Source organism: Lactuca serriola, chromosome 3 (genome assembly GCF_051521515.1).
Source record: "Lactuca serriola cultivar US96UC23 chromosome 3, Lser_US96UC23_V15, whole genome shotgun sequence".
Taxonomy (NCBI): Eukaryota; Viridiplantae; Streptophyta; class Magnoliopsida; order Asterales; family Asteraceae; genus Lactuca; species Lactuca serriola.
In genome coordinates this window covers 69,216,859-69,232,492 of record NC_136410.1, presented here as the reverse complement: position 1 = coordinate 69,232,492, position 15,634 = coordinate 69,216,859, and the positions used below count along the sequence as shown (strand labels likewise).

Here is a 15,634-nt window from a genome sequence, read left to right as displayed (position 1 = left end):
TGTCGCAACTCGATGAGCTGTGGTTGAAGTTCGTCGTCTTTGACCTTCTCAATTCGTTTTCGATATGGATTTGCATATCCTTGTTTTCTGGAGTACAAATCGTTTTCGATATGGATTTGCATATCCTTGTTTTCTGGAGTATGACTCTAAGAATTGTTTTTGGAACGAGGTATGAATCATCTTCTTGATTTGACCACTTCAACAATTCATAGCTCCTCTTCTTAGCTATCAGAATGCACTTAGAGGATGAATTGTGATAAGGTCTCTTAATCATTAAGATAATCATATAACATGATACTAAAGTACTCTCCCATCTTTTCAGATTTGAGAAAATTTTATCCTTCTGCTTAATTTGATTCTTCTCATTCGTTCTGCCATACATCAAATTTTTTCTAATGTATCAGAATTACACTTAAACTTGTAAGTGTAACCATATTTACTAAACTTTAGTAAATCATGACAAATAGTCTTATGGATCTTTTGTGGTGGACTTGATCAGTGCACAAGAATGTGTACTCGATTCCTTAGTCCTTCACTTGACTCACATATACATGTGAACAAGGAACTAGTCTTAATTTTCCAAAGCTAAAAGTTCTCCTTCATCATACTGTACAACTTGTATGATTTCCAACTTTCTATTCAATTGAAACCTTGGGTTATGAGAATCTTTCCTTATTTGGTAAATTTAGACACGACCACAAACGAAATAATCAAATTCTCATTTCCATTGTTGCTAGAAACATATAAAGATCAATTTTCAATAAAAGTCATTGCAAGGAGATATAAACTAAAATAAAATCAAAATTTTATGTATTTGTAAAATGCGGAAAAAACTTTTCCTTACATTGAAACTTTAAATGAGAACTATGCTATTACATGTTTCCTAGCAATCTACCATAACTCCTAAGAGTAGCTCAAGAATCCCATCTTCAATCAAACGATAGAAATCCATCTTCACGATCAGATTCATCATACTCTTTCTTTAAGTTTCCCTCACTTTTCTTTTGATTCTTAAAACATCAACATGTGACCCAGTCACATCATGTAATAAGAATCTTATAATAGAAACTTAATCGAGTTAGATAGTGGACTTTACCTGAAGTAGAGTCAAACTTATTGACTTTACTAGCCTTATGATCTTTCAGGTAAATTTGGCAGCTTTGTAACCAATGCCCCTTCCTCTAGAAAGAGAAACATATGGACTCTTTGGAAATGGTACATGAGATTATCGCAGACTTGCCTTTCTCTTTACCATTTGGTCAACCGAGTTGACTATGGTCAATCCTTTTCCTTGGGAAGAGAAGGTTTTTCTAGATATCCAATGTTTCCATTGTCAATGTGCATTAGGAAGTTGATCTCCTAATTGAATTCGCTTTACTAAAGCTCCATATCATTCTTGATTCAGCAGTACCAAGCAAATAGATAAGATCATTAAGGGTCATGTCATAGTCTATTTCATATTAGGATAATTACGTCCCGAAATCATCAACATAACAGGGCTTGTATCATGACTCCATACATTATCTCTTCAACCTAGGTAAATCATAACTTCTATGTTCCTTCGAATGAGTATCTAACTCTTGGACTTTTTTAATACAGTCGGTGCACAATCTTGCATTTACTCCTCGTACTATGTTGGAATTTCAATTGTAACCTTCGAGTTACAAAATAAATCTTTTTAAGACTCGTTATTCTTCTTAAAATACTTAAGATAAGTTCTTTCCTTCATCTATTGTAACAGACTGATGGGTCATGTTCTAATGACCTCTCATCGTATGATGCAACGCTTAGACTTAGGTCTCTTAGAGTCGAATTCCATAATGGAATATCCCTTCCTTCATGTTCTAATGTGATATAATCACATTTTAGCATGTAGCATTTCTAGCTATAGACTTCTTACTTAAAAAATGGTCGCGAAACTTCTATTGATCGCTTCGATTATCTTCCACTTCAATCTTATGGCTTAAGTCGAATGCTACATCGATCTTGGTTCTCTGAACCACGTAACATACTCCTCTTAGTCGGACTCGATTTGATATGACCACTAGGGTCGGAATAATAATCATTTTCTTAGTCATTACCGAAACGATGGTAACGACAGACATAAACAAAACAGAATCAATTACTAGCTTCTTGGTAACCTTGTGACTTTCCCTGATCCCAGTGCGAGTCATGTGCTTTCGGTAGTATAAGCCTCTACCACCATTCACACCTACTCATACTTGTCCCAAGTATTGTCTCGCAGTTTTCCAAGTCACCATTCAAACATTTCAAATAACCACTTAACACACTAGATAACAAAACAAAGGTTTATATTATTTCTTGAAACGATTACAAAGATGTTATAGTTTAACCTACACTATGCCTATTATAATAGGCTACACTACATGATTCTATTCATATGGCTACTTTTTTTTTATCCTGGTGATAAGACATATAGATCCTCACTCCTGATCTCCTGCACTGTCACCTGCTTCATCGAGGATCATCTGGAATGCTATTTCCTTTGGCCTTGGTGGAACATTGGGCCTTGTCGTATCCTTCTTCTTCGGGCAGTCCCTCAAGATGCGCCCTTCTTCATTGCACCCATAACATACATTCTTGTTAAAGGTGCACTCATTGGCATAGTGCCCAGGCTTCCCATATTTAAAACAAGTGACCTCTCTGTCACATTTTCCAGAGTGCTTCTTCTTGCACTTCTCACACCACTTTGTTTCGGCCTCTCCTCCAAATTTCCTCGAACCATACTTCGAGAACTTTCTATTCTTGTTGGAACCTGAAATACATGTGTATTTATAGTATTGTCTAAGTAACGATGCGTCCGATATTCCCAGGATCCTTTCACTAGTAGCATGTGTATACCATGAAGGTAACCAAATTTACTTTCTAAAGTTTGTAGATGGTCATAGTTGCTGGTACGGTAATGGGATACAAATAATGTGTTATATATATATATATATATATATATATATATATATATATATATATATATAGAGAGAGAGAGAGAGAGAGAGAGTTAAGTTCAAATGAGAACACTATTTAATGTGAGAACGTGAGAACACTACTTTATATTACTATTCTACTATGAATTTAATAGATATTGTATTGTAGTAATTATAATATGAATATATTTAATTTTATATTGCTATTCTACTATAAAATTTATAAATAATATGTAGTAATTTAGTATATTCTAATGTGAATGTTAAATATATGATTGTTCATATATTCGGTGATGAATAATATTATAAAGTTATACATACAAAATTTTAATGTGAATATTAATGTGTGATTTTTCATATATTTGTTGATGAATAATGTCATATCGTTCTATATACAAAATTCATAGTAGAATAGTAACATAAAGTAATGTTCTCACGTTCTCACGTTAAAAAGTGTTCTCATTTGAACTTAACCCTATATATATATATATATATATATATATATATATATATATATATATATATATATATAAGTTTTGAGTGAATATTAGATATATGATTATGAGGATTTATGTCATTTGACTTGAGAATATTTCCGGATTTTCGAATGAACCTAATGTCATAACTTGAGATATGTCAAATGTTGATATGAAACATGACAATCATAAAGATTATTTGCATATATTACATGAAATTTAAAAGGATCGCAAATATGTCAATTAAAAGGACAAAATGTTTCTATTACTATGTCTATGTCGATTAAAAGAACAAGAAATATCGATATCAAAATGATTCTCCCTTCGGTAGTTACACAATCCAAACGTTAAGTCATTCTAGTAAATCTAAATCACCCATAAAAACACCAAAATAATCGCATTCAAAACTAACCTTTTGGGGAAGAAAAGGCATAAAATCTGCGAACAAAATTCAATAACATCATCAAACATATGAACATAATATTGCCACCAACATCCAACGTGAGACCAAAGTTGTGCTGCTTCATCACATTTACAAAACAAATTATTCATAATGTCAGGATGATTGAAACACGCTAGGAATTGGCATGACATGGTGTAACAAACTAGTTCCCAAGGAGATTAATGTCCTTGTGTGAGAATTTTGTTTGGATTGGTTACCTATTAGGATAACTTTGGAGAAAAAAAGATATTGAGACATTTTTACGGTAATTTTAAATTTAGAAGTTGAGAATTGAGACTACAGATCAATAAGATCATTTATTTATTCATTGTTTTCTTGCTAATGATTTGTGGAACAAAATTCTTCGATGGTTTGATATTTCATGTTAAATTCTTTCTCAGTGACTGTATGAAGATCTCGAAAATTTTGTACGGCCTAAAGAATGTCAAGCTTTGTTCTGTTGTGGTTAGTGTTGCATTTTTTAGATTATTTGGAGATTCTCGAACAAAATGATTTTCTCTTAGACTACAATTAGTAAGAATGTTATGTTTCATGCTCAGGGCTGACCTTACTGGAATAAAAAAATAAGCCCTTGCTTAGGGCCCCCAATTCTAAGGGGCCCCCTTAACCGGCCCCCCTTAACCCAAAATTAAATTAGGGGATTGTTTATTTAGATTCTTCATTCACATACATCAGTAGAAACCATTCGGCAGAAACTGTGCAACTGTTCTTCACTTCTTCTTTCTCTAACTAATTATTGATTCCATTCTTGATTCTACTCAGAACCGTAGAAACCATTACTTCTCTGATTCTTTATTCTTCTTCTAATCTTCTTCCTAGCGATTTTTGATAAGTTGATTGATTTTTCTTTTTGAAAAGGATGTCAAGTATCAAGATTAACTCAACCGATTTGGTGATTCATATCCTGAATCCTGAAACTTGAAAGGCTGATTCTGAAAAGGTATGTTATATTTTTCTTCTTCGGTTCTTCCTCGATTCTCTATTTCACCATAACTAATAATCTATTTCACCATAACTCCATCAGTCCATTCTCCATTGTTGATTATCTATGATTGTGAATTTGTTATAATCTAATAATCTATTATCTATGATAATCAATAAATTTTGTTATTTTGATATAGAAAATAGAAATTTGTTTGATGTAGTATTTTCTACATAAAAGAAGGAAGAAATATGTTTTTTGAACTTTGATGTAGATTGTAGAATAGCCTTAATTTATTCTTTTTTACGATTAGATTATCTATTAAGGTTAATAGGGCTTATTTATTTATTTATTTATTTTTTAATATTCATTGTGTCAAGTTGGATTTTGGAAAGAGAAGGGTTTAATTTATAACATTAAGTATAGTAATGACAAAGGTCTTCAAATTTTTAGTTCGTTTAGAGCCCTCAAATTCGTTAAGCCGCTCATGTCCATACTATTTTATTGTTTTTGTTTTCTTCCACTTCCAGCAAACTCATTTTTGATTAAGAACTATGTATTATTTTAGACTAGTTTACAATCAATCTCTTTTCTAATAAAACATTTTAACGTCGTTAAAAAAAATTTGTATTTTAATAGTTTCCATACTTTTATAAAATAAATAATATACAAAAGACGTCGAATATATTAATGCGGCAAAACTCATGCCGGTTCAAAGAATTTATTTCGGAATTTATTATTCTTACGTATTTCTTTTATATATCGTACTTCTTTTGTAAGGTAAATCCATAAACTCTAATAATTTATGAGAACTCTATATCTTATTAACTAATTAATCATTATTTAATAACGTGACATACTGATAGCGACATAGCGATTTTTTATAACACCATGCTATAAAGTCGTAACGGTTGACTAATGGCAAGGTCCGTGGTGGGTACATGTACGGTTAAAACCACAGATTTATATATTATCATTGGAATAATTATGGATTAATTAAGAAAGAATGTAACTCTCTACCATTCAATTAATAAAATAGCATTAAGACTAATACCTATCCAATTCCAACAAGGCATGATTCTACGACTATTGTTATATACCACTATGATGCCTATTTTTTTTATAAGAACGTAAATAATGTATAGTTTAACAAACTGATTGAATGAATAATTGAATGAGATGGATTGTTTAATTGACGATTCGATATATTAAAATATTTTTATTTAGAATGATTAACAAATAAATGTTTTTATAAGATAAATATATGTTTTATTAAACTTTTATAGATTTAAGGAAAATTTTATAAAGTTGTATGAAAATGGAATTATGATGTCTTGGTATACTAATTGTTAGGTTTTTGATCGGTCTTGACAATGGATTGACCACAAACAATATAGGATAATGATATATGCTAAGATGTATGGATTTTATATAATAGTTTTGTGTTAAATGTGTGAGTTATCTTGATTTTAGGTCTGATTAAGCACTAATTTGGTTTATTTTTCGGTTTTTAGGCGTTATGGATGACTACCAAATAAAACAAAAGAGAGATGCATAAGTCAAAAAGGAAACCCATCATATTTTAATGGGGTTTACGTCACAAAACGAACATATCAAGAAACCCATAATCAGAATTGAAATTAGCAAGTGATTAGCCTACTTTTCATCAATTTGGCAGCCCATTTTATCAAACCTAAGCCCTATTGGCAGGTCTTTTAGTAAGGGAGCTGATTTTTCCACGGCATTTATTTATCTTTCCACTGAAAAATTAATGTATTGGACAATTATGCCCTCCTTTAATTATCGAAAATAGAGAAAGATCTTTTCAAAGGAAATGCATGGCTCTCCTTCCTGAAATCTTCTCCAAGAATCCCCCTTTCACTCCCATTACTAATGCATCTCGCCTTCATCAAATTTGAAATTGAATCCCGTCCTCACGTGCTTCCTTCAATGATATCGTTCTAAGTTCTTGATCTTCAACCGTTAATGATCTCTTATCTTCTCATTACCCAAATAAAATTCAAGTAAATTCATCTCCATTTTAATTTCGTTTTCCACATCTATCCAAAACCTTTATTGCAATTTACAGAGAAAAAAGTGGAATCAGAGGTAAAATCGACAAAAATGAGAACTTGAACAAGTTAAATGGAACTAAAGTTTGTTTTTCAAATGTTACAAAGTTGTGTGGTTTCAATCGACATTATTGTATATTGTCTCGCTATTCGATCGGGAGGTGTTAAAGATTCATGGAAAAATGATTGTCCGACCACTAAGAACAACCTTTTAGTTGGTAGGAATTTTGGGGTTAAACATTTTGTTGTATTATCTGCAATCTGTGTGCAAAAAACCCTTCCCAACCCGGCAAGCAATTAACGAGCCAGATTTTGCCTTCAGTAGTGAAAGATTCCTACCCATGTCGCAACTCGATGAGCTGTGGTTGAAGTTCGTCGTCTTTGACCTTCTCAATTCGTTTTCGATATGGATTTGCATATCCTTGTTTTCTGGAGTACAAATTGTTGACTTTTTCTTCAATTCTACGCTTGTTGCTACATTTTCACCGTTTAATTGGGAAGATTTTTCAATCATATAGCTTCTTAATACCATTAACAGCCTAAAAATGTTGAAATCATCGATAATAACTTAAAAACGCAAAAGATTAAGGTTTTATGATTCAACGATCTGTTATCATATCTTAACTTCATTAAAGTTTTTTCTCTCAGGCGTATAACCTCCCTAACGTTGATAAATGGCTGCCGGATTCCATTCCTCCGGTCTCCTCGAAGATATCATTGCTACTTGCTACTATTGATTCTCGTCCATGTCGATACATTAGTTCTTTGACTGTTTTGTGGTTCTTGCCTTTCTTCAATATTTCTGAATTAAAAAGAGGGACATAATTGTCATTACATTAATTACTAGGTGTAAAATCCGTGTAATACACGAGTTGATTTAAAAAAAAAAAGATTAAACATTAAAATGTAAATAAAAAATATTTTTAAATGTACAACTTTAAAATAAGAAAAAAAAAACATATTTATTGCAATTTAATATCATATATATGATATTTAATACTTTACATATATAAGTATATATGACTTTAATTTTAAAAAATTGAAATAAATAAAAAATTAACAAGTGGATAATATTTATTTCAAAAATACCATAAAATGACAAGTGTCAAAATTCATGAAAAATTGACATGTAGCAAAAGAAATCTTTCATAAGGATTTAATGGATGGATAAAAAACTTATGTGGAAGAATCAGCCCCATTCTAGTAACCCTACAGCTTGTCTTAACTCTTAAAGCAGGCCATCAAGACCAATAGGGCTGACCAAATTTAGCTTAAAAATCTAGCAAAAAGAACTGCCCGGAAAATCAGCAATATTATCCTAAACTCCGCGTCTTGTTGTCAGCCTTTTTGTGATGATATACGCAATAAAAATAGCAAATAGCATTTTCAATTGGAAAATAAGCAGAAAGTTAAGAATTGTTACACTCAATAACAACTTATTTTATTGATCTTTTCGTACTTTTAAAAGATGGATAACGTAATTCTTTTTTTTTTTAATTCAATATTTTACAATATTTTTTATTTTAAACAAGATCTTGTTTTGCAGTTTTACAGTCTCCTTTTTCATCCATTTCATGGTCCAAGATTGCCAACATTAAAAGTTATCGAGATATGAAAAATAGAATAATAAAGTGTTAATTTCTTGAACTCTTCTATTTATTTTCAAAAGCATAGTCCAAATAGTAAAGGAAACAACGTTATGCTCGTGAATAAATCATCATGAATGTATAAAATGGCATAATCAAATGCACAATCTAACACATGAAAAACCAAATACCATGATTTTAAAAGTTAGATAACTCGCTTAAAGATCTTCACTTCGATACACGAAACATATATATATATATATATATATATATATATATATATATATATATATATATATATATATATATAGAGGGAAGAGTTATATGGAAAATGAATGATTAGGGCAACACATATTTGAACCAATAAAAACATGACAACACATCACTTACACAATACATTACTTGTGAAGAAAGAAATGGACACATGTCATTTGATTATTGGTTCCGGTAGATATTGCCCTAGTTATTTTTTTTCCATAGAACTCATTCCTATATATATATATATATATATATATATATATATATATATATATATATATATATATATGTTGTACAGTCGATATTTCATGACTCAAATCCGTAACCTTCCATTATTAAATACCTATGGTTATATTAATCTTGCTCATAACTAATTCATAAAAAGTTAGAACATGTCATTTTCACAAAATTATGTTACTTTTATCACCCCAATCTGCCTGCTCATACTTGTACATCATGCATCAACAGATGTAACTTTTAAGATGTTGATCTTTTTCATCTTAAGGTTTTAAGGCTCATTAGTTTAATCTTTAAAGTTTATCATTCTTTCTTTGATTTTCAGTGGGTGAATCATGGAGGAGGTATAGAAAACCGGAGATTTGCCACCGACGAGTTTCAGATCAACCCTTCCACTGTACACAAACTCAGGCTACGATGGAAGTTTTTCACCGGGAAAGACATATCGGCGACGCCAGCCATCGCCGGCGGAGTCGTCTACTTTCCGTCGTGGAACGGGTTCTTGTATGCAGTGAATGCCTTCACTGGGGCTCTTATATGGCAGCAGAATCTCGGTCAACTGACCGGCCTGCCCGGAACTGGAACTTATGTGAATGTATCGGTCTCGAGAGCTACTCCGGTTGTTACCCGTGATCTTTTGATCGTCGGAATCTATGGACCTGCGGTCGTGATTGCTGTCAATCTTGCCTCCGGCAGGCTCGTTTGGTCAACAACAATCGATCCTCGTCCTCTCGCTCTCATCACTGCATCAGGCACCGTTTATTCCAGGTCGATCAATCAACTCAAAACTGGTGAACCAATAATCGTTAATTAACACAATCTACTGATTTTTTTCAATTTAATTTGTAGGGGATTCTATGTCGGAGTATCTTCTTTGGAAGAAACACTACCTGCAGACAAATGTTGTACATTTCGAGGAAGCCTTGTGAAGCTTGATACTCGAACAGGTGCGATCCAATGGCAGACATACACAGTTCCTGACAATGCCGGTCGACTCGGTGGTTATTCCGGTGGCGCCATATGGGGAAGCAGCCCCGCCGTCGATATTTCCAGGAGAATCGTGTATGTAGCCACCGGAAACCTCTACACTGCCCCGCCGGAGGTATTGGAATGCCAAGAGAAGCAGAATAATCAAACTACAAAACCCACACAACCCGATCAATGTACAGGTCCCGATGTTATGTTCAATTCGATAATTGCTTTCAATATCAAATCGGGAAATGTTATATGGTCTCGACAACTAGGAGGTTACGACATTTTCTACTTCGCCTGTTTGATTCCTAATAACCCCGATTGTCCTCCGGGACCTAACGTCGATGCTGACTTCGGAGAGGCGCCGATGTTGCTCACGATCAAATCAAACGGAACTTTACGTGACATCGTCGTTGCTGTACAAAAGAGCGGCTTTGCTTGGGCTCTTGATCGTGACAATGGTGATATCGTCTGGTTCAAAGTAATTACATAACGTTTTCCGTTCGCCGGAGTATCTGTTGTTAAAAGTACTGATCGGTGTTTTCCGGTTGGTTTTTGTATGAAGCATGCAGGTCCGGGGAGTAATGAGGGAGGAGGGATATGGGGAGCAGCCACAGACGGAAAAAGGGTATACACCAACATAGCTAACGGCGATCGTGTGAAGTTCACCCTTGCTCCGACTAACCAGACCACCACGGTGGGCGCATGGGTGGCGTTGGATGCAAACACCGGCCAGATCTTGTGGACGACAGCTAACCCAAGTAATGACTCATGTGAAGGACCGGTGTCGTTAACCAGAGGGGTTGTGTTTGCGGGATCAGTGGCTCCGAATGGTCCAGTGTATGCAATGGATGCTAAAACAGGGAGGGTTTTGTGGTCGTACGACACCGGAGCCACCGTATACGGTGGTGTGTCAGCGAGTTATGGGTGTATATATGTTGGGCATGGGTATACCGTTGGGTTGGGTGTATTTCATGCTTGGACCCCCGGCAATTCACTCTTTGCCTTCTGCCTTTTCTAAAGAATAGCACCAACAATAATTATCAAAATTATCAAAACAACACATTTTTTTTACTATATTTATATTTTAACTGACTTTTATGAATTACTTACTAAAATAAAACGAGCCAATGGGAACCGTATATCATAAAAATAACCATGTCATTCTTAAAAATAAGAAAATTTCGATCATTTATGTCAAAGCCTTTAATTAACCATCATTTTAAAATTTATTTATTTCGTATACCTCATATTATGTTAGATTGATTGACATTAAATGTTGAGCACAGTTTAAATCACAATTTTATTTCGTAAACATTATCAAATAACTCCAAAAACATTTTGTACATGTCCTATAAACAGTAACAAAGATGTAAAGAACATATCATTTGCAAGTGAAACAGATATGTAACACCATCCCATAATCATGATGTGCATAAGAAAATCAAACAGACCAAATTAAAGAAATGCAAATAATTAACTCTCTGTTTCTGTTACTACCAAACACTCTAGAGGAGAAGAATGAAAAGAAATTGCAAAAAGAAAACGTTAATTACATTCCACCTAACCTTGCTTTCTATTCTTCTCCTTGTTCAACATTTCTTGGATCCCAGGCCCATGAAACTCCGTCAAGTAATTAGGAGGTTCAGTGATGAAGCAAGAAATGACATCTCTGAGTGTAATAATCCCAATCACTTCATTCCCATCACCAACAACATAAATCCTATGAACAGATTTTGAAGACAGAGTGCTTATCACATCGCCAAGTGTCGCATTAAGTGTGCATGTTATCGGTGAAATAACCTTCATCGTCTCCTCTGATGTTGCAGCAATTGTATTCATAAAATCTCTTGTAGTCAGCCGCCTAAAACCACAAAATCCATAATCATAATAATAAAATAATGAAATGACCCACGATCGTGTTGTTGGCTAATCCTCGTCTCATATTTGTAAGAGTGTAAAAGTCCCAGTTTTATATATTTTTAAGTGTTTGGTTCTTTCTTTCTTCTCTTTTTGAAAGTACGAGTAAAAACTTTGGAGAGTGTGGGTGTGATTGGATAGTCGATTTTCTTGTTCGGAGGCCTTTGGTTTTTATCTGGTTTGGAGATTCAATTCCATGTATATGGTGTTTAATTCTCTATTATATTTGAATTGGATGCCACCAATCAAATATATTTTTAAGTATTTGTTTCTTTCTTTCTTCTATTCAAATAGTAGAAAGGTGAGTCAAAACTTTGGAGAGTGTGGGTGTGATTAATTAGTGTTTTTTTTCCGGGTTTTGGAGTTTCCACGTATATTATTGTCTTTAATTTTCCTTATTATTTTTAATTGGACTGATAATTTGGAATCTTGGAGACAATTTTCGCAACACATATCATGATAGACCATACCTAAAGTTGGTGAAAAGTTTCTGCTTTAGCAACAAAAATCTGATATCTTTTATGCTCACATTACCCACAATTTTCTTTGTGGGGCCTTCGACAACCGGGAGACCACCGATTTGGTTATCTTTCATTTTCTTAAACGCTTCAAGAATAAGCTCATCGCTATCACTGCTAATAACCTGAGAACATTAAAAAAAATACGAGGGTAGAAATTGACATATGATAGAAAACCAAGGTTAAATTTGTAAAATCAGAATTTTCTCACCTTATCTTTGGCAACGAATGGAAGTCCTAATTCAGTTATAGGGTGCATAGAAATGGAATCAAACCAATCTCTTCCTTTGCATTGTTCAAGACCTTGAACAACTGCAGACTGAGTTATAAAGTTCTTAATCAATGGATTCCCGGGTTCTATGATAGGCACATTCCTTAATCTATACTTTGAAAGCAGCAATAAGACACTCAACATAGTGCTTTCTGTTGACACAGGAATAAAAGGGGCCCAGCGGTAGCTTTTCACAATGGCCTTCACCTGAAATTTTTTAAAGGACTAAATAACCATATTCAACAAAATGCAAAATTTAGAGGTAAACTGACCTGAGTAGACTTAAAAGGCTCTTCTTGAAGAATAACTTTATAAAAATCCTCCCCCAATTCATCAGCTGCAGTGGGAGCATCTTTTCCCATTCCTTTTTCAGCCGCCACACCACCAGCAACAGCTGCACCAATGGCAGCAACTGTCAGTCCAGTTGCTGCCACTGGACCAGTAGCACCCAATGCTATAGCTCCAAGAGTTCCTGCAGCACCAGCACTTACTCCTGCAGCCGCTGCTGATGTGGCAGTCAAGGCGGCAGCTGCTAAATCAGCTGTTTCCAACACCCATAAAACTATGGTGGAGTAATCAAGGATTCCCAGGTATCTCTCTTTCCAATCCATACTATCTCCGGCATCAGGGTTTCTTACAGGTGCTGATACTATATTGGATTCTGACAGAATCTTCACTGCATCACCGATTGATGTGTCTGCTAGAATCTCAATCACTGCCAAAAAAAATGCCAGCTAATTAATACTCACTATAATTTTCACAACATATGTAGTAATCTGTTAAATATGTTTTTTTTTTTTTTTTTTTTTTTTAATATATGTAGTAATGTAGGTGTCTACAGTATAAGTGGATGTATGTATATATAATTGTTATTAGTTAATATTTGTATGTATGTATGTATGTATAATGTATCTACTCATATGTGTATGAATGTATCTATAGTAGATGTTTATGTATGTATCTACAGCATGTGTGTATCGATTAAATTGTTAAAATCTTAGTTAGGCCTTTGAGTTAATAAAGAACAAGAATAACATGCTTGTGAAAGCAGTTATGTAAATTCTCAAATCTAGTAGTGTTCATTTATAAAAAGAATTTGTAGTTTTGTGACAAATCTTTGAGGGATTATAATGCTACTAAGAAGTTTCCATGAAAGTTGCAAGAGTAACCTTACTAGTTGTCAAGGGTCATAAGGAATTCAAACAAAGAGATTAAAAACTCATTTTTCATACTACTTTAGAAACCTCATTACTTACAAAAACAAGTAAATAAGTAAGTTAATTAAAAATTAGATGCAATAACAAACAATTGGCTATTTGAAGTTTTTAACTCACGTATATATATGTTAATTATTACTTGGACTTTCTCAACAACATAAAACTGAAATTGAAGATGACCTCATAAACATAGGCTCAAAATTAGTTTAAAACAACGTGAATGCATGAAAATTCACAGCTATTTATGAATATTAATTTACCTTTGCCTCTAGGTACTTGTGGAAAAGTTGAAACTGGAATTTTTGTGAAGGCAGCAGTTAATTTCTCCTGCAGTGAAGATGACAATGTCTTCCTGCTTTGAATCATATCAAAGTACGCATCATAATCTGAAACATCTGATTTTCCTTTTCCTTTTTCTTCTGTTTTTGGTGCTGCCATGTTCCCCTCTTACTATTTTTGCAACGTATTACCTATTACAACGATAAAATCCAAATAAAACTCCATAATTTACCCCAAAAAAATCTAAAAATCCCAAAAAATGGCAAGAACACATGATTCTACGTCACAATCGCTACTAATTGTTAGGATTTCTACTATTTGGAAGGACGTTATCGTATCAATAACAGATCATTTCATAAAAAGTTGTGCATTTGATTATTACGATACCATATTTCAACAGAATTCGTATCAATTGATCGATTTTGTTTAGCTGTTTATGATTTAAATTCGAAAAACGAATAGAACGATCGACGTACCTTGTCCTCTACGCGTCTTGAAGATCTGATTAAAAGGATCTGAAACAGAGAGGATGAAGAAATCAGGAATCATGTAGAGGTTCGTTTTGGTGGTTTTGTTCATATGCCACGTGTAAATGGTGTATGAAGTGGCGGGGATGGCTGATCGAAATGTGGCGAAGAATTGGTAAAATATAAATTGTTTCAATTGGCCCCTGGGGTTATGTATATTTGTATGTACAGTCCTTGTAGTTCATTTAAATGGATCGGATAAGTAGCATAGATAGTCGGCTTTAGAGAATAAAGTGAAAAGTTTCTTCCACCAAATAACGTCAGAACGAACGATAAACGCTGGTGAGCTATCTTGCATCATGAATAAATTAATTTATTATCTTGGATATTAAATATCTTTAAAAGGTTAGGAACAGCAAAAAAAAAAAAGCTTTTATCTTTTTATAACTTTTTCTATATATATATATATATATATATATATATATATATATATATATATATATATATATATATATAGGGTTAGGACTAAATGTAAACTATAAATATAATGTGAATGTATAACTAGTTTTGACCCATTAGATTAAAAAAAAAATGATTATGATCTTATGGTACATATTATTAATATGGGATAACATGTATTATATAAATGCATTTAATTAATTGAAAGAGTTAATTAATTATATTTATTAACAATAGTTGTGGAAAGTAAAGATTATAATTGACTCCATTTAAACTAGATTAGAAAAAAAAAATTATATTTTTTACATTTTAAATTCACATCCTTCATATAATTAGTAAACCGTACCTATATTTTTTATTTAAAAGTTGGTTATTTTTGGTGCATTCTTTAAAAATATGAGATTTTTGCATACTATAAATTCTTTAAAAATTTCTTCATTCTTTTGGTTTGATTGTGTTGATTATTATGTTTGTATTCTTTAAGAATACGATATATTACAACATATTAGAAATTCTTTAGGAAATACATCATTCTTTTGGTTTGATTTTGTTGATTGAAAGTCTGTAACATGATT

At 33.0% G+C, this 15,634-nt stretch overlaps 2 protein-coding genes across 2 annotated transcripts; one reads left to right on the top strand and one right to left on the bottom strand.

Moving 5' to 3' along the window:
• The first annotated feature begins 9,111 nt into the window (after positions 1–9,111).
• Positions 9,112–11,014, top strand: LOC145095358 (uncharacterized). The gene is made up of 4 exons (XM_079033255.1): positions 9,112–9,189; positions 9,282–9,724; positions 9,806–10,409; positions 10,494–11,014. Exons 1-4 carry the CDS (start codon positions 9,112–9,114, stop codon positions 10,947–10,949), a joined length of 1,581 nt encoding a protein of 526 aa, XP_078889381.1. The 3' UTR covers positions 10,950–11,014.
• A 322-nt stretch (positions 11,015–11,336) lies between these two features.
• LOC145092563 (Cystathionine beta-synthase (CBS) protein) lies at positions 11,337–14,747 on the bottom strand. Its single transcript, XM_079030509.1, has 6 exons — positions 14,610–14,747; positions 14,115–14,324; positions 12,910–13,352; positions 12,578–12,844; positions 12,319–12,491; positions 11,337–11,792 (listed from the first exon to the last, which is right to left on the bottom strand). The coding sequence occupies exons 2-6, from the start codon at positions 14,290–14,292 to the stop codon at positions 11,492–11,494; spliced, it is 1,362 nt and encodes a 453-aa protein (XP_078886635.1). The 5' UTR covers positions 14,293–14,324; positions 14,610–14,747; the 3' UTR covers positions 11,337–11,491.
• Positions 14,748–15,634: the final 887 nt, after the last annotated feature.

What these genes read in the sequence shown, in the direction of transcription:
- LOC145095358 (XM_079033255.1), top strand. Translation starts at nt 9,112, where the DNA reads ATGTCATTTTCACAAAATTATGTTACTTTTATCACCCCAATCTGCCTG. An exon ending in TACATCATGCATCAACAGAT is followed by an intron (nt 9,190 to 9,281) that starts GTAACTTTTAAG and finishes TTTGATTTTCAG; the next exon opens with TGGGTGAATCATGGAGGAGG. An exon ending in TCAGGCACCGTTTATTCCAG is followed by an intron (nt 9,725 to 9,805) that starts GTCGATCAATCA and finishes TTTAATTTGTAG; the next exon opens with GGGATTCTATGTCGGAGTAT.
- LOC145092563 (XM_079030509.1), bottom strand. Translation starts at nt 14,292, where the DNA reads ATGGCAGCACCAAAAACAGAAGAAAAAGGAAAAGGAAAATCAGATGTT. An exon ending in CATTCGTTGCCAAAGATAAG is followed by an intron (nt 12,492 to 12,577) that starts GTGAGAAAATTC and finishes TAATGTTCTCAG; the next exon opens with GTTATTAGCAGTGATAGCGA. An exon ending in AAACTTTTCACCAACTTTAG is followed by an intron (nt 11,793 to 12,318) that starts GTATGGTCTATC and finishes TTGTGGTTTTAG; the next exon opens with GCGGCTGACTACAAGAGATT.